At 33.8% G+C, this 18707-nt stretch overlaps 1 protein-coding gene across 1 annotated transcript in view; it reads left to right on the plus strand.

Moving 5' to 3' along the window:
• ATR (ATR checkpoint kinase) overlaps nucleotides 1–18707 on the plus strand; it is an 84314-nt gene that overhangs the window by 42879 nt on the left and 22728 nt on the right. Inside the window, exons 26-35 of the mRNA XM_010952243.3 lie at nucleotides 222–359; nucleotides 1160–1370; nucleotides 3497–3675; nucleotides 6190–6354; nucleotides 7393–7484; nucleotides 9983–10074; nucleotides 10309–10486; nucleotides 11678–11857; nucleotides 12753–12912; nucleotides 14615–14794. Coding sequence (XP_010950545.2) covers nucleotides 222–359; nucleotides 1160–1370; nucleotides 3497–3675; nucleotides 6190–6354; nucleotides 7393–7484; nucleotides 9983–10074; nucleotides 10309–10486; nucleotides 11678–11857; nucleotides 12753–12912; nucleotides 14615–14794 — 1575 coding nt within the window. The remainder of the gene's footprint in view (nucleotides 1–221; nucleotides 360–1159; nucleotides 1371–3496; nucleotides 3676–6189; nucleotides 6355–7392; nucleotides 7485–9982; nucleotides 10075–10308; nucleotides 10487–11677; nucleotides 11858–12752; nucleotides 12913–14614; nucleotides 14795–18707) is intronic.

An 18707-nucleotide genomic window follows, 5' to 3' on the forward strand; every position in this document is an offset into this window, starting at 1 on the left:
CGTTTTTGCTGAGGCAGTTGGCAGCCTAGGTAGCTACATTGCCTGTAGTGGTCTCAGGCTCTTGACCAGAGGTGGTGATCTGGAATCCTCCCTGCTGAGTGCTTCTCTCCGTGAGAGAATACTCACTCTGCAGGGATAAACTGGCTCGCATGTGTTTTTTTCTAGCATTAATCAAAAGAATACAATATATATAACTGCTGGCTCTTTCTAAATCATTACAGGTTCGACATGATCTTGCCAGTAAAATCTTCACCTGCTGTAGCATTATGATGAAGCATGATTTCAAGGTGACCATCTATCTTCTTCCACATATTCTAGTGTATGTCTTGTTGGGTTGTAATCAAGAAGATCAACAGGAGGTGAGAAATACCATTTTATTTGGTTTCTGTTTGTGCAAACATTTGTCCATGTAATTACATATTAGGGAATGTAGGTCAATGTATACCATGTATGTTCATATCTAAATGCTTATAAATCATTTTAAAAACTTTTATCAAAGAATTATATAATGCTTAGTTCATATCTTTTACCTATTTGGAGTTGTATATGTATATGTATCCTTTTTAAATAATTGGTAAGAATTCTGTATGCATTCTGGATCCCAGTTTGTACTAATCATATCTTAGAAAAGAAAAGTTTTTCTAGTTAGTGGTTTTCTTTTTAACCTTTGTTTATGCCTTTTGCCATGCAGAAATGTTAAATATAAATGCCAAATTTTATATCTTTTATAACATTTGAATTTTAAGCCTTTTATATGAAGTCTTCACTTATTCAATATTAGTGAACATGTTTTCCTACATTTTTGATTCTTTTGTTTTTACATTTAACCTTTCAATTACTTGGAAAATAATTTTTGCAGATACTCTGAGATATTGTTTTAAGTTTTGATTTCTACTAGTTAACAAATAGTTTCATTATCATTTATTGAATAATCTGGAAGAATTTTTTAAAATTTATTTTTGTGACTTACAGTAGATTTTCTTTTCAGAGAGACATTTTATTGGCTTAATTATAGATAAGAAAGATAATTTATTATTAATCCACAGTGGGTTTTTTCCCTTTTGAAATTGTTGCCTTAGAGAGATTAGTCTTATATGTCAGATAATAGTAAAATGATATTACATAGACATATTATTAACCACAAAATGGTTCTTCTTAGGTTTATGCAGAAATTATGGCAGTTCTAAAGCATGATGATCAGCATACCATAGGTACTCAGGACAGTGCCTCTGATCTGTGTCAACTCAGTACACAGACTGTGTTCTCTATGCTTGACCATCTCACACAGTGGGCAAGGCACAAATTTCAGGCACTGAATGCTGAAAAATTTCCACAAAACAAATCAAACAGAAATAAGGTAGACTCAGTGGGTAAGTCATAACTTCTGTTTATTTCCTTCTCTTAATTATTAACCAATTAGCTCCTTTTTGTATCAATTCTGTAATTTAAGCATTATCTTTTAAATGACCTATATTTTCTTGCACTTTTTTTTTCTTAAGATGCCTTTTCACTGAGAAAAAGCAGTGAATTTATAGTTAGAAAATCTCTCTTTGAAAAACACATACCTAATTTTTCTTTGCATAGAATAGTGCTACTATTATCTCTCTTAGAAGATTGAGGAATAAATGGGATGATGAACATATAAACTGTAGAATGTGAAATGAATGCCATGTTAATATTGTTAGTAACTAACCCCTCACTGTTAACCGTTTTTTAATGTCCCCTCAGTGTACTGTGTGTGTAACATACCTGTGCATTTACATGTATACATATGTGTGTGTGTGTGTGTGTGTGTGAAGTGCTCTTTATTCTATTTCACTTATGAAATATTCTTTGCAGTCTTTTTCACATTTAAGTTTTAAATTTCAGAAGAGATTTTAATTTCATTCATTTCATGGCCGATTTTTTTCCATTTTTTATTCATTTCATTCTTTTTATTCTTTCTTCCCCCTGTCTCTGGTAGTGTTTGGTATCCAGCAGTTTCTCCAAATATGCTTAATGTATGTTACTACAGTACACCCTGCTATACCTACTGCTATTTTTTCCCTGTGATATTACAACGCCCACTAAGATGATTAAAAGAAGAATCTCATTAGAGTTTAAAATGACACTTGCCCCTATAATATGAGCATTTGGTGAGAAGAATTATATTCATCAGACAATAATGGATACTCTTAATGTCTTTGAACTTTTATGTTTTTCATTCTTTCAGCAAGTTAGTAAAGTATATGATCCTTCTGCTTCTGTGTACCTCAGCCATTTTAATGGACATCGCATGATTTTCCCCCAAGGCTTTCGAGGCTAATTGAAAAAACTAAGATCTTTAAAGAGGCCTTTACTTACACTAAGTTCTCAGTTTGTGAGCTTTCCTCTTGTTTCTGTATCAGTGGAAGACAATACATTCTTATTGTTAAGCATGATGGTTTGTTATTTTTATAAGATTTTTTTTGACTTGTGAATAATTATCTGCTTAGGAGAGTATTTTTCTCTGGAATATAACTATTAATATACTTTACATCAATTCAGCAATTAAATGTTTGGTTTTGTTTCTGCATATAAAAATGGTACCAAAAAACCAAACACAAATTCTGTTATTACCATTTCTTACTAACATGGTAATGAAAATTCTAGCTTTTAAGAATAACATTTGTAATGATCTAAGTACAATACCTTTAACATTTCTCATAATTTGAAATGATATACAAATTTTGAAGGAAGTAAGAAACTTATTTTAAATACAATTTCTTTTAAATTTACTATCTTGATTATGAAATTTATTGTTTCCTGTTTTCTACATGCTGTTATGCATCATTATTAAAATTTCTAAGTTTTAAGTAAGAATTCTTAAATTGGGCTGTGCAGAATTTTCCCATTTATGTCTATTCTTAGACTCTTTCAAAAATTACCATTTTAAAGTATTCGTGATTTTCCTTGAAAAGCAATTTTACTTTCTATTTCCATTGTAATGGTTAATATGTTACATATGGTAATACAGGAGAAAAATAAGAATGTTAACAAAAAATTCTAAGCTTTAAAATTTAAAAGGCTATTTCCATAATTCTGCTTTTTTCTACTAATAGCTATACTTTATCAGTGTTTTTATAGTTATCAATAATAAATACCTCATCTTTGTATCTTTTATATCATCTTTATATCTTCTCAACATTTAATATAAATTTACATTTAATCCTCACAAAAACATTGTAAGGAGGGCAAGACAGATACTAATACTTCCCTTTTATAAATGAGGAATAAAAAGCTCAAATAAGTTAAATGACTGTTCAAGGTAAGGTAAGTAATAATGGTGCTGTTGGAGCAAGAATCCTCTGAGCAATCATCTTCTTGATAGTTACATCCTAAATATGATACCCTAATACATTTAGATTAATTTATTTAGTGAACTAAATTTTAAATAAATAAATAAAAATTTAAATGGATACTTAAAAATTTTCATCTTATAAGTCTTTAATCACTCAATTATCTTTTTATAATCTAGTATCTACTGTGGATTATGAAGACTATCAGAGTGTAACTCGTTTTCTAGACCTAATACCTCAGAATACTCTGGCAGTAGCTTCCTTTCGCTCCAAAGCATACACTCGAGCTGTAATGCACTTTGAATCATTTATTACAGAAAAGAAGCAAAATATTCAAGAGCATCTTGGATTTTTACAGGTTTGACATTAATTAAACCTAATAACGATATTTAATATTGCTTGTCTTTTATGTTTATGTTGTTCATTTTATTGAGTGTTATAGATGCTGTGCTAGGCACTAGGTATTTGTAAGCACTTTAAAACATTACAAATTAGTGGGGAGAGAGAAACATCAGTTCAGTAAGTACAGTGATGTAGATAAGCCCTGTGGAAGGACACTTCTCTCAGCTTCTGTGTGGGGTGGGATGAGAGATGGAAGTGGGTGAGCAAGGGGTCAGTAAGGGCTTCTTGGAAATGATGTGTAGGCTGAGTCTTAAAATATGAATGATAGATAAATAAAAGGAGGCAAGAATTTCCAAGTTGAAGCGTCTCTGTGGAGTTGGGAAGGAGTGTGGTGTATGCTAAAATGTCAGTTTTGGAATGACAGAGAAAAGACAGAGATTTGGGCAGAGGAGAGATAATCATAAGAGGGCCTTTTAAATTGCCCAAGATTGTTAGAGGATTTGAACCAGGGAAGTGCTATGGTCAGAGTGTTATTTCAGCTTAATGACTATTGCAGTAGTGCAGGAAGAGTATGAAAGGGCTATGAATCAAGGCAAACAAGCCATTACTATTCACATGAGAAATACGGGCCTGAGTTTGGGGGTGCGGGATAGGGGGCTGTTACAGCAGAAATCAGCCATGACTGCTGGTGAAATAATGGTTTAGGTGATAATAACTATGGCTATGTAGGGAGGAAAAGAAAGTAAGGGCAGGTGGGGCTAATACAGCAGATTAAATTAGAAGTCAAGATTGGTGGGCTTCTTTTCAGGTGAAAAAGCGAGAGTATGGTGAGAGAATGGGAAAATGAGTAGCTTGTAGTCTTTGAGTGATTAGCCCTTTCCTGTCTTTGTTTTCCTTCTTGTCCAGCTTTGAGCCTCTTGTTTACTGTTAAAATCATTCCTTCACAAGGATATTCAACTCTTGTCTTTCTCCCTCTGTGTTGTACTCACTTTGTAAGACTCCAACCCTGGTAAAACTCACCCATGTGCCTTCCCAGTAAACTACTGAACATTTCTGGAGAAAAATCACACAGTGGATTTTTAACTGGTTTTCCTTTAAGTTCATAATCTCAAACATCACTAACACTGCCTTCAGTCCTTTTGTGTTTCTCTGCTAATCCTACTTTCCCACTCTTAAAGATGACTGTTTCTTAGACTTTCTCTTTATTTCTCTGCTTCCACCTCACTTACTCTCAACTGATGATCTTGCTTCGTTGTTCATCAGGAAAATTGAAGCCAAATGTCTACCAAATCTGAAAATACATTGACCCCTGCACCATATTCGATATCTTAACTTCCATTGCTTCTAAGGAAGGACCCTTTCCTGTCAAAATTCAGTCCTTCTACTTTTGTTCTTTTTTTTTTTTTTTAATGGAGGCATTGAGGATTGAACCCAGGACCTCATGCGTGCTAAATGTGCCCTGCTACTGAGCTATACCCTCCCCCTACTTCTGTTCTTGATTTCAAGAATTTCACTCCTTCAGATATTCCTGCCTGCTTTCTCCAGTATCATTAATTTCTCTTTCTCAGCCAGAGTACAGAGAGTACATAGATGTGCTCTGGTATTTCCTCTCTTAATTTTTTATGATTTCCTTGGTCTTACATTCTTTTTCAGATGCTTTCCATCTCTCTGGTTCCCTCCACAGCCAGTTTTAAAAGAATTGCCTGTCTTCTCCATATTCCTTCTTTACTTCCTATTCACTCTTTGCCCATTTCAACAAGAGTTCTTTTTCCATTCCACTGACTCTACTCTTGCTATGAAAATCAGTGGCCCCCATGTTACCAAATCCAGTAAATGTTTCCCAGTCCTCATTTTCTTAACCTCATAGCATCATTTGACCACTCCTCTTTTTGCTGACATTTGCTTTTCTTCCACAAACTCAGGGCTACCACATCCTCCAGGTTTCTTCAAACTGCTCTAATTCCTCCTCTGTTTCATTTGCTAGTTATTCCTTGTCTGTAAATATAGAAGCCCTCTAGTCTCCTTCCCCAGCCCTCTTCTTCTCTTCTCCTATTTATTTCCTAAATCATTTCCTCCTTTCCCCTGCCATTTTTGTGCTAATTTCTCCCAAATTTTTATCTTCAGCCTGAATATCTCCTTTGAACCCAGATTTAATGTCTTGGGTTTCTGGAAGGCATCTCAATACCAATATATTAAAATGCTTGTTTAAAATTTAAGTTTTAAAATGCAATGAAATGCTTATTAACTATACTCAACAGAATTTATCATGGATTGGATTTTTAAGAGTTCAGGACCTTGAGGTTCTTTACAGTTCTCCTTATCAACAAGTGTTACTAGCGTAGATTTGTATTTAAGTGGGATAGAATGCTTGGAAATAAAGCTTGCAATTTTACTGTCAGTCTGCCTTGAAACAAATACTTATTGTTACTTTGATAAAAAATTCTTGTATGTTCTTTTCCGGTGGTTTTATAGTTTTATTTCCAGTTGTGTTTTTTTCCTCATTTGATTGTTTGTTAATGATTGAACAAAGAAATTGTATGCTGCTATGCATGAACCAGATGGAGTGGCTGGAGTAAGCGCAATTCGAAAGGCAGAACCATCTCTAAAAGAACAGATCCTTGAACATGAAAGCATCGGCTTACTGAGGGATGCCACTGCTTGCTATGACAGGGCTATTCAGTTAGAACCAGACCAGGTAAGAAAATAAATGAAAGGCAACATAATAAAAAGAACTCTCAACTAGGAACTCTGGAAATTTTAATTTCAATACTGTCTCCACCAGTGTCAGTGTGTCTGGTAAATATTTAAGCATCTGAACTAGAGTTTCCTGACGAAATTAGAGACATGCTAGATGATCTCACAGATCCCTTCCAATACCAAATTTCTGTGACCTTAGAGATCCCCCACATGAATAAGATTTATTGTGGAGTGTATTTATATTAAGCTGTATGTTCAGTTACTCTAAAATTGATGTAATTTTAGTTTGCTATTAAGGCTTGTATGATAATAGTGATTCCTTATAGCCTAAGAAACTTTTTCAGATTACACATACCCCCATCAGCATCTGGGAATCTCTGAAATGGTCCCTTAGAGTCACTGACGTACAATCACTAATGGGGGCATGTTGTATACCTCAGGTAGATCAGAACAGGAAAGGGGTTTAGACTCACTGATTTATGATCTGGGCCTCAGTTCTCTTTAATCTCGGGGTGTTGCTTTTTTGTCATAACTGACGTGTTCGTTTTCTCAGAAGTTAAGGGTATAGGGCCTTTATTTTTCACAGTCTTGTTTACAATTTTAAAGAATATTGCATAATCTTATTTAACTTTTTAGTTACTAAAGCCCAAAATATATATTAATAATATTGTGACCTATAAGTTTTAATTTTTATGTGAAAAACAATGTGACACATAATCTTTAAACAAAATATTAAAGAGTACGTGTTACTTTTTAAAACTTGATCTGAACCAAAAATTATACCAAATCTGGAAAAAAATAATAAATTAAGTCTGAGATTTTCTTTAGTTTGTCTGCATTTAAAACAAATTTAGATGTGTTTAAGGACATTGGTAGAGGTCTCTCTACTGATGTCAAACAAGTCAGTTGCTAAACTAAGAAAGATAGGCTCAGTAAGGTAAATAATATTTTTTAATGAATGTCAGGTAAACTAGTTTTGGTTCCTAAGATGTATTTGAAGTGACAAGTGCTATTTTAAATACTTTTGAATTTCCAGATTATTCATTATCATGGCGTAGTGAAGTCCATGTTAGGTCTTGGTCAGCTGTCTACTGTAATCACTCAGGTGAATGGAGTACATGCTAACAGGTAATTTTTTTTTTTTTAAAGAATGGTTTTCTTTTGTTACTGTTTTGGAATGGAAAATTTTAAATTAATTTATTGGATTGCAATAATGTTTACTAAAGTAATGAAATCTTTTTTATGTTTTAATGGTATTGGAGATAAGCACCAAAAAATATTTTTCCTACTTTCTTATTGATCAGTCTAGCACTTAACAGCTTATCTGCTGTCCAAAGAGTCATCCTTGAATTAAATTTGCTTTATGACAGGAACCTTCCAGACCTCACCTGCTACTAGTGAGGCTCATAAGAGCACTTCCAAAGGGTATCTAAAGCTCTGCCTGTATTATTAGTACCAGTTATTTTCTGTGTTGGGAAACAGGAAACTTTGTAATCGAATTAAAGAATACCACTCTAGGCTGTATAGGTTGATTTTCCCCTAAAGACTTAGAAAAATGAAAACAGCCTTCCTTTCCTAAAGAAAATGGGTTTCTTATATCAATGTAAATAATACCAGGAAAGAAAGAAAGATAGTACTTATATGTGGCAAAGATTAAGGCCACACAGTTCTTTTAGTTTGGAAAATAACTAGGGGGGTTGGTTCTGCTCTTGAAGCTGCCTTCCTCTGAGGGCTGAAAGCTTTATCCTTAATATATTTACCAGACCCCTACTGACTTTTCAGGCAGTGAGATCTGGTCAAAAGGGATGGGATCTTAGTTAACCAAAGAGCACTGGCCACTGTTTTTAGTTAGATCACTCTGAAAGCGGCTCTTCTAAGTACAGTTTCTGTAAATTCCAAACTGTGATATTAAGGACCACTGTTCTACAGTAGTAGAGAGAGCAGAGAAGCTCAGTTTTTGTTAGAGTTTCCCAGTAGTGGAATTTATGAAATGATGGAAAATGCTTTACAGAAGCAGGGGAAGACTGGTTATATATTTTAGATGTTTATCCAGATTAGTTGAGAGACTTCATGTATAAAGAGATTGCAGGAATTTGGGGAAGTTTGTTATGCTTCAAGCCAAGATGTTTCCTTATGATGCACAGTTAGATGACTCTTGTCTTTTCTTTGGATCTGGGATACACAGAGCCTTCTGATCTTTGGGTTGTAAAAAGGCAAATGTCAGTATTCAGTGAGGGCTGCTGTATCATATTGAATCAAGTGGTCATTGAGGGGACATGCGTTCCTTGGGGAGAATATTTGCATTTAACAAATATTTTTCCAAAATTATTGACTGTACTTGGCCTACGCAATCATTCTTTTTGATGCATCTGTGGAGATAAGTTTTCACAGCCTGATCCTCATTGCCATTTGGTACTTCTTGGTATAATGCTTGCTGTGACGTTACTGTGTGACATTATTCTGGAGAGCGAATTTTGCTAATTCTACTCAGATTGGTATCCTAAAATTTTGATTTTTTAATATCTGGTGATAAGCTTGTAAAGTTCTTCAAAGTTGGACTTTTGAAAATTCTATTTATATTATACTACCTTAAGCTTTGTTCTAAATTGTTTTTGGTGGTAGTCATATTTAGAAATTGGAGAATATTCAATATTTATGCTGCTATTTTAGTTTTTTTAAATAATAATTAATTGAATCATTTGTTATGTTTTCTTTATGTGTTTTTACTACAGAAAGAACAAGGAGGGCTTTTAAGGACATTGATCCAAGCCTCTCTGAGCCTGTTATACCTTATTTATAGTATGGGGATATGTGTGCCTTTTGGTATTATTAGATAATTAAATGGAAAATGCTAGCCCAGGGTCTAACATATAGCAGATATTCAAATGATAATGATTAATAAAGAAACAACATGGAGAAAGTCTAGCTCCTTCTATACAGCCATGATCTAAAATATCACTAGCCATCCTAGTGTCATATAAGTAAAATACTTAGAAAAAATAATACAAACCCAAGTTTTAAAGTAATTTAAGAATAATATAATAATAGTTATGTATTTTAGGTAGCTAATTTTGTATTCATTGTTGTGTTATTGACACATCATTTGTAACTTTCTTATTCCCTTATTACTGAGTGTCCTGTGTATCCCGGTGTCCCATTCCACCTCACCAGCTCTGTGTTTCTGTAAATTTAATTCAAAATCTCAAGTTATTAGAATTGCTTACCTCTGAATGCATGTATGTTCAGTTCGGCTTTTTCCTCCCTGCTCTTTGTTCACGTTAAGCATGCGGCTAATCTTACAGCTGCTCTTTGTAATTATCCAGGCATTAGTTCTGCTCTAAAAATATGGCATAATTTGTCAAGAAATGGCATTTATAATGGCTCTATCAGAAGTAATTATGAAAAAATGTTTTAGAGGACTGGAAAGATTAAAATTTGGGGGGTTGTTCTGGACAGAGATAATTAGTTTCTATCTAAGTACAAAATATACTGCAATACAAATACAATTAATAGAACAATAAATAAATACAATAAATAGAGTATTTAAACCAATGAAAAAAATCTCTAAATGCTACTTTAAATTTAAACAAATACAAATTTAATTGATAATGGGTTTCTTTTAATAGGTCTGAATGGACAGATGAATTAAACACATACAGAGTAGAAGCAGCTTGGAAATTGTCACAGTGGGATTTGGTGGAAAACTATTTGGCAGCAGGTAAAATTACTTCTTAAAATATAAGCAGTTTTAGTAAGCCATAAATATTCAGACTTAAGTAGCTAAGCAACATTCCTAATTAATCTCTCGGCTTATTTTATGATTGCCTTGTTGAGTTCAAAGTAGAATGAAACCATCTGTTCAGGATTTCTGTTGACCATTTTACCAAATGATATGAAGCTTGTTCCAGGACCCAGCCATCATGACTTTCCTTGACTCTCATTTGTTTTTCAGATGGGAAATCTACGACATGGAGTGTCAGACTGGGACAGCTATTATTATCAGCCAAAAAAAGAGATATGACAACTTTTTATGACACATTGAAACTAGTAAGAACAGAACAAATTGTACCTCTTTCAGCTGCAAGCTTTGAAAGAGGCTCTTACCAGCGAGGATATGAATATATTGTGAGGTATTTTGAGGTTTCCATTTTTATATTCCTGTTCTGTATGTGTCGATTGACAAGCTTGGAATTTTGTGCTTACTAAGTAACTGATAGTATGTTTGGTGTCATGCACAGATAGCTACACAAAATGGCTCTTTCATTTTTTTACATAATAACCCTATCTGTAGTTTTTTTAAAATGCTCAATACATCCTTTCAATTAGAAAGGCAATTATGAGACTTCTAAAAAATACCAAAAATATATTTGTCCTGTTGTAATGTCATAGTTTATTTCCTGTATAACCTAAATAATCTAGACATCCACTCTACCTGGCACATTGGTGCTCAGAACTTATTGATTCCCTTTACTTCTCATTTAGAAGTGCATCTGACTTTTCCCACTCGCCCCTCAAATGTAGGTGTTACTTTACTCAAAGGAATATTAACTTTTAGAGGTAAGGAAGAACATGATGGAAAACATTTTAGGTCTGTTAATTTACCTGAAGAAAACAATAAAACATATGTTGTAATTAAACTATAGTAAGTTAAAAAGAAAAGTAAGCATTTTTTTTCTTTTTCAGTTAGAAAAATTTACTATATTTTGTATCAGCCCCTTTGGTAACAGCTTAATGAAACCAGAAATTGGACCACTGAGATTAATTCAGTTCTGTAGCTACTCAACTGCCTGCTTGAACACTGAGTCATAGATACTGACAATTATACATGGGAAAAACCTAGTGTGAGTGTATCATGCATGTTTCCATCAGCCTTAGGAAGAAAAATTAGTTAAAGTTGCATTCATTTCACGATTTTTTACTGTCATCTACTATGCTAGGCCCTCTTATGATAGTACCAACAAAATATGCAAATATTTATGTTGATTTATTATGGATCCATATTTTCTTTTATCTTTATATAGGTGATAAAGTCTGGCTTTCTGAATTTAGTTTTATATACCTTTCTCCAATTTAATTAGGAGAATCTGGGGATCATAGCAAAACACTCAGTATTTAAATCAACATAAATTGGTGTTTATTCCCAGTATGAAAAGATATAAATGTTAGTGTTTATATACCAAGAATATATATTGGTTGAAGTTCTTCCAAAGAAAACTGCACGTTTCAGATCCTTCATGGTTAATTTAAAGTACATGCTTTATATGTGAGATTAAAATGGTTGGATATGATAACATACTAACATAGACTTTATCTATCTTCAGATTGCACATGTTGTGTGAGTTGGAGCATAGCATCAAACCACTTTTTCACCAGTCTGCAGGTGATAATTCTCAAGAAGATTCTCTAAATTGGATAGCTCGACTGGAAATGACGCAGAATTCCTACAGAGCAAAGGAGCCCATTCTGGCTCTCCGGAGAGCTTTATTAAGCCTCAACAAAAGGTTTTTTACACTTTTTTTTTCCCGTCAGTTATTGTGAATTTAGTATTATATTTGCTTATTATTTGAGAGTATTTATTTTTCTTTATTTTCTCTCTGAATCTGTATTTTTCTTTTTTTTCTTTGAAGTATAGTCAGTTACAATGTGTCAGCTTCTGGTGTAGAACATAATGTCCCAGTCATGCATATGTATACATATATTTGTTTTCATATTCTTTTTCATTAAAGAATCATTAAAGATTATTACAAGATATTGACTATAGTCCCATGTGCTATACCAAAGAAATTTTTTTTTTATGTATAGTGGCTAACTTTTGCAAATCTCAAACTCCCAAATTTATCCCTTCCCACCTTCTTTCCCCTGGTAATCATAAAATTGTTTACTATGTCTGCAAGTCTGTTTTGTAGATGAGTTCATTAGTGTCCTCTTTTTTCTTTTTTTTTTTTTTTGTGAATCTGTATTTTTCTATTGTCAGTTGTCATGACTACACTATATAGTTGAAATGAACCTAGAACTTAAGAATTACTTTTATATGCAGTATGTCATTTTTTAATGTTAAGAACCTATCTAAGGAAGGTACAGATATAAGCTAATAATAAGGTCTTCATAGACTTGTAATTGATAAAAATGGAGAACTCGGTAAGAAAACTAAAATTAGTTTTTTGAGGTGCAGGGATATAGCTCAGTGGTAGAGTGCATGCTTAGCATGCACAAAGTCCTAGGTTCAATCCCCAGTACCTCCATTTTAAAAAAAGTTATTTTTTTTAACAAATTAATCTTCTTTGATTCCTTTAAAAAGATACATTGAGAAGGTTTCATGTTGGGAGGAGATATTTTTATTAAGTTGTTGAATACACTTTAAAATGCTCTTTCCCCCATTTTGTCACATTCCTTTAGACCAGATTACAATGAAATGGTTGGAGAATGCTGGCTACAGAGTGCCAGAGTCGCTAGAAAGGCTGGTCACCACCAGACAGCCTACAATGCTCTCCTCAATGCTGGAGAGTCACGACTCGCTGAGCTGTACGTGGAAAGGGCAAAGTGGCTGTGGTCCAAGGTAATGGCCAAGGGAATGTCAGCATATCTGTACTCCATTGTGCATTAGGTACCTCCTACAAAGGCCTGATTGAGAGATGATTCCTAACCTAAATTCAGACTCTTCTTTTCCTGTCGCCTTTCTTCAACATTTATCTCCCATAATCGGGAAGAAACTTCCTTCTATCCTGAAGTTCCCAAATATTTTTCAATTTCAACACTGAAAGTGCAGTTCTTTCAGTTTTCATCTGCCTTCCCTTTTTTTCTTGAGGCAAGTGACCAATTTTTACCTTCTATACATATTATACGAGTGCATGTAGTAGGCAATTAAAGCTATTTAAGTGAACATAATGCTATCCTTACTCACATTCTTGACAGATAATTAGTTTTGCGTGGACTTGCCAGTGTTACTGTCAAGATTTGCTTCTAATCTAGCCTGTCAGAAAGGGCTTAGCTTTGGAACAAAAGTCCTCAGCAATCCTCAGATTAAAGCTACAGTTATGAGAAGGGGCTTTTAAAATTTCTTAACTACTTGAAAAGCTTGTGAGGAGGACACGTTTCCTGGATGGGAGGTGAAAGTAGAATCTCAGCCTGCGTTAGTTGGTATCTGGTCATTTTCGGAGCTAGTGCTAGTCTCTGTATGTATTGTAATACCTTAAACTCAATATGCTGAGAATGCAATTCATCTTGGAAAATTCAATGCCTGTGTCTCCTCCATATTCCCTATTTTTCTAAATAGGACCCTATCTCACCCTCTCATCTACAACAGTAGTCTGAGCATCATCTTGAACTTTTTCCTCTCCCTCAGTTTGCACATCCAACTGGAGACTAAATCTATCTTAGAAATATCTTTTGTTCTCTTCCTCTTATTTATCTTTGCTGTTTTCATTCATGGCTTTGCATTCATAGCCTCTGAAAATATTAACAACATTTTTGGGGGGCTGTCACCATTTTCCCAATGTTCACTACTACAGTGGTCATCTTTCTAAAATGCCCATTGAATCATGTTGCTCCCCTGGTTAAAATCCATCAAGGTATTCTTCATGCCTTTAGGATTGGTACTTTCTCATCAATTCCCAGCCCATCTCTTTAGCTTCATTTGTCACTATCTCACAAACCCTTTAGTCTTCAGCTAAAATCAGACTACTTGCCTTTCTCCCAATTAAAATAATTGTTACTTCTACCAAGAGTGTCCTTCACTGAATTCTAGGCCAGGAAAATTTCTAGTCATTCTTTAAGACGTAATTCAGATTTTCCCCATTTGACCGTCTTTCCTGACTGCTTGCTGCTCAATTCCATTTTCCTGTATCTTCAGGTACATTTAGGAAACTCTCTTCTCTTTCCTCCGTAATACTCATGTATATTCTTTTGTTAATAACACTTAGCACATTGTGCTGTTGTTTTACAGTTTGTTTCCTCACTTGATTATGAACTTTTTTAAGCCAGAGATTTTGACATATATATGTTTGTTTATCCCTGATTATCTACATGTATCTTCAGTTCCCTGCACTTTGACCATAAAAAATGAGTAAATGAATGAATGAAATGAAGCAATGATTCCTTTTTAGGATTTTTATTCATAGGATGAAAATGATAGAGAACATAAAATTACAAATAGATTTATACATAAAATATCTAGTGAACTTTAAATCCTAATAATTGTTTTTCAGAAAATGGAAATATGTTCTTAAATTAAAAGGCTGTTGTTGCGTTTTTTCTTTCAGGGTGATGTTCACCAAGCACTAATTGTTCTTCAGAAAGGTGTTGAATTATGCTTTCCTGAAAATAAAACCCCAACCGAGAGCAAGAACATGTTAATCCACGGTCGAGCTATGCTACTAGTGGGTCGATTTATGGAAGAAACAGCTAATTTTGAAAGCAATGCAGTTATGAAAAAATATAAAGTAAGTATATGTATAATGCAATTTCAGTTAGAAGTGGACTTTGTTGTTTTGGAAAAATAGATAAAATTATTTTAAAGTCCAAACCATGTATAAAAATAGCCATGAAACTTTTTTGACTTTATAGTGAGTATATAACACAAGGATATAGCCAGAGGAATTATCACAAAGTAAATATACTCCTGAAACCACCACCCATGTCAAGAAACAATATGATTAGCACTCTACAACTCACCCTTTTACCCTACTCTCCAAGTTAACACATCCTAGCCTGAAAAATTCTGAACAAACACAATGTATACCTTGCTTACTAGGTTTTAAGCTTTACATAGGTGGTGTTATAAACGAGATACTTCTCAGTAACTCATAGGTCAAAGAAAAACATTGCAGTAGAAATTAAAAAATACTTTGAACTGAATAATAAAAGTATGACATAGCAAAATCTGTGGGATTCAGCTAAACCCATTCTTAAAGGGAATTTGAAGTTTTATTTGCGTATGTTAGAAGAAAATAAAGGCTCAGAATTAATGAGCTAAGAATCCATCTCAAGGAGTGAGAAAGGGAACTGAAAAAGAAAAAATTAAAAGTGAAAAAACAGAATATAGAAGATACAAGATAATAAATTAAGAACAGATGGCTAGAATTATGAGGCAGACTAACCAAGAAAAAAGAGTTTGATGAAAAGTTCAGCACAGGAATCACTTTGAGTCTTTGACTGAATACCAGGATGCACATACATAACTCAAAACTCTAAGAGACCCAGCTAGAACAACTGCTAAGGAAAGAACAATCAGGACAATTTGCAGAGGGTAGATAGGCCAATTGATATAAATCATCAATGTCAATCTTTTGGGACACAGAGCAGGGTAGAAAAGGGTACAATGTGACAGCTGTATTTGGAGGGGCAAACTGAGGATAGCTAGCATACGTTTCAAGACTTACTATAGAGGTATAATTAAGGTGGTGCTGTGGTCATGTTAGTTTAGACAAATAAACCAGTAGAGCAGAAGAGGGAACCCAGAAACAGATTCCAGATACTATTGTAGAATAGTGACAAATAATCTTTTCAATAAATGGTGTTGTGTCATTTAGATATCTTATGGGGGGAATCAAACTTGATCCTTTCTTCACAACATAAACAAACATAAACTTCAAGTAGATTGTAAATCTAAATGTGAAAGACAAAATAATAAAGTTCCCAAAATAGAATACAGGAGATTATCTTCAAACCTAGCGGTAAGTCAAGACTTCTTAAACAGACCAAAAATTCTAACCATAAAAGAAGTAATTAATAAATTTGACTAAATTAAAATTATGAATTTTTCTTCATCAAAAGATACCATTAAGAATGTAAAGGCAAGAGGGAGGAGAGGTCTGTAGTGAGGGAAGAGATGAAGGGGATTAAGACATACAGACCTCCAGTTACATAATAAAAAAATCATGAAGATGTAATAAACAGCATGAGGAATGTGGTCAGTAATATTGCAATAACTTTGTGGACAGATGGTTACTAGACTTATCATGGTCATCATTTCATAATGTATGCAAATATCAAATCACTATACAGTACACCTTAAACTAACATAATATTGTATGTCAACAGTATTGCAATTTTAGAAATAGTAAATATATATTTATTAATAAGTATTTTTTGAAGAATGTAAAGGCAAGCCATAGATTACAGGGTATTTGCAATACATAAATGATAAAAGGCTCATATCCAGAATATAATAACTTTCTGTATAGCACAGGGAACTATATTCAAATCTTATAGTAACCTATAATGAATAAGAATATGAAAATGAATATATGTATGTATATATGACTGAGATATTATACTGTACACCAGAAATTGACACATTGTTAACTGACTATATTTCATTAAAAAAAAATAGACAGCTGAATTTTAAAATTGAATAGAAGCCTTCACAGAAGTGAATATATAAATGACCTTAAAAAAGTGAAAAGAAAATATGTTCACTGTAGTCTACATTCCTGTAGACAGGAATAGATGCAGATTTTAATATTATGAGATAGCAATATATACTTACCAGAATGGTTAAAATTTAAAAGCCTGATATTTTTTAGTATTAGAAAGGCTATAGAACATGTAGACTCCCATTCAGTGCTGCTGGAAGTATAAATTGTTACAGTCATTTTGAAAAACAGTTTGGCATTTTCTCCTAAAGGTGATAATACTGTGACACAGCCACTTTACCAGTGCTCGGCCTGTCTCCATGGAAAATGTACAAAAATATTTACACCAACATTATTTGTAGATTTTAAACTGGAAATAATTCAAATGTCAATCAGTTACAGAATGGATAAACGAATTATAGCATATTCCTATAATAGAATACTACATACAGCAATGAAAACCAACAAACCAAAGTTACATGCAACAACTTAGATTGATCTCACAAACTTAATGTTGAATGAAAAAAAAAACAGATAAAAAAATCATACATATAGTATGATTCCATTTATATAAAGTTCAAAAATGAGCAAAACAGTAACAAACATGCCATAACAAACATAGTGTATACTGAAGGGCTTAAACAGCATTTATTTCTCACAGTTCTAGAGGCTGGGAAGTTCAAAAAAAATTTTTTTAACATTTTCTTATTGCTTTATAGTCATTTGAAAATGTTGTGTCAAATTCCAGTGTAGAGCACAATTTTTCAATTATACTTGAACATACGTATATTCATTGTCACATTTTTTTTCACTGTGAGCTACCACAAGATCTTGTATATATTTCCCTGTGCTATACAGTATAATCTTGTTTATGTATTCTGCTTATGCCTGTCAGTATTTACAAATTTTGAAATCCCAGTCTAAAATCAAGGTGCTAGCAGATTCAGTGTCTGGTGAGGGCCTGCCTCCTAGTACATATACTGCCATCTTCTTACAACCTCACGTGGCACAAGAGGCAAGGGACATCTGTGGGGCCTCTTTTATAAGGGCACTAATCACATTCATGAGAGTTCCTTACTCATAACCTTATCAACGCCCAGAGACCCCACCTCCAGATATCATCACACTGAGGATTAGGCTTCAACGTATGAAATTGGGGGTGGGGCAAGGAACACACAAACATTTAATCTGCAATAGTGGTTATTTGGGGGGGTAAAAAAAGGGAGTAGTGCAGTGTTTGATAGGGTGAATTTGTATGTAAACTTTATTTTCCAAAGTAAATTTTTAAATCTTAAACCAGGAAGGAAGGAAAGGGAGAGGGGAGGCGGGAGAAGGAAGGAAGAAAGATAAAAAGCTAATAGAACCAGACTGAAAAATATCTTTATAGAAGAAATCTTAATTAGTATTTTCCTTTGTTCCCTTTGCTTCTCCTGTGACTCGATGGGAGAAGCACACTGGGAGCCTCATCCCTGTGGCTGTTTTTAGGTACATGAATCCAGCATCTATTCCGTACATCTAGCCATGTCATTTTCTTCTCTATCCAGAAGCAGGTTTCTATCTGTAAGGTTTCAGGATTAGATTCAGAGGAAACTTAAGATCTCATTTAAGGTTCCTGTTCTAAACCATGTTCTCAAACTTGCTGGAATTAAAAGTAGAACTTCATTTAGAAATTTTTTTATCCAGCTATTCTATATATTTTCCATAACATTTTCAAGTAATATCATTAAAAATTAATAAACCACACAAATATAAGGGCAGAGAAAGGGAGAGGAAATGACAAAGGAGGCTCAGTAGGAATGGCCAGAAAGGTAGATGAAAACTTGGAAGATTGTGGCCTCACAAAAGCAAAAGGAAGAAAGTGTTTCAGAGAGGAAATGGCATAGACGACAGAAACAGGTGCTGAAGAGAGCTCAGATGAGATCAGAATTGGAAAGTATCTCTTTATTTGCTGCTTTAGTGGAGTGGTGTAGACTGAAGCCAAAAAGAAATAGTTTGAGGG

The sequence above is a fragment of the Camelus bactrianus genome, chromosome 1 (genome assembly GCF_048773025.1).
Source record: "Camelus bactrianus isolate YW-2024 breed Bactrian camel chromosome 1, ASM4877302v1, whole genome shotgun sequence".
Classification (NCBI taxonomy): Eukaryota; Metazoa; Chordata; class Mammalia; order Artiodactyla; family Camelidae; genus Camelus; species Camelus bactrianus.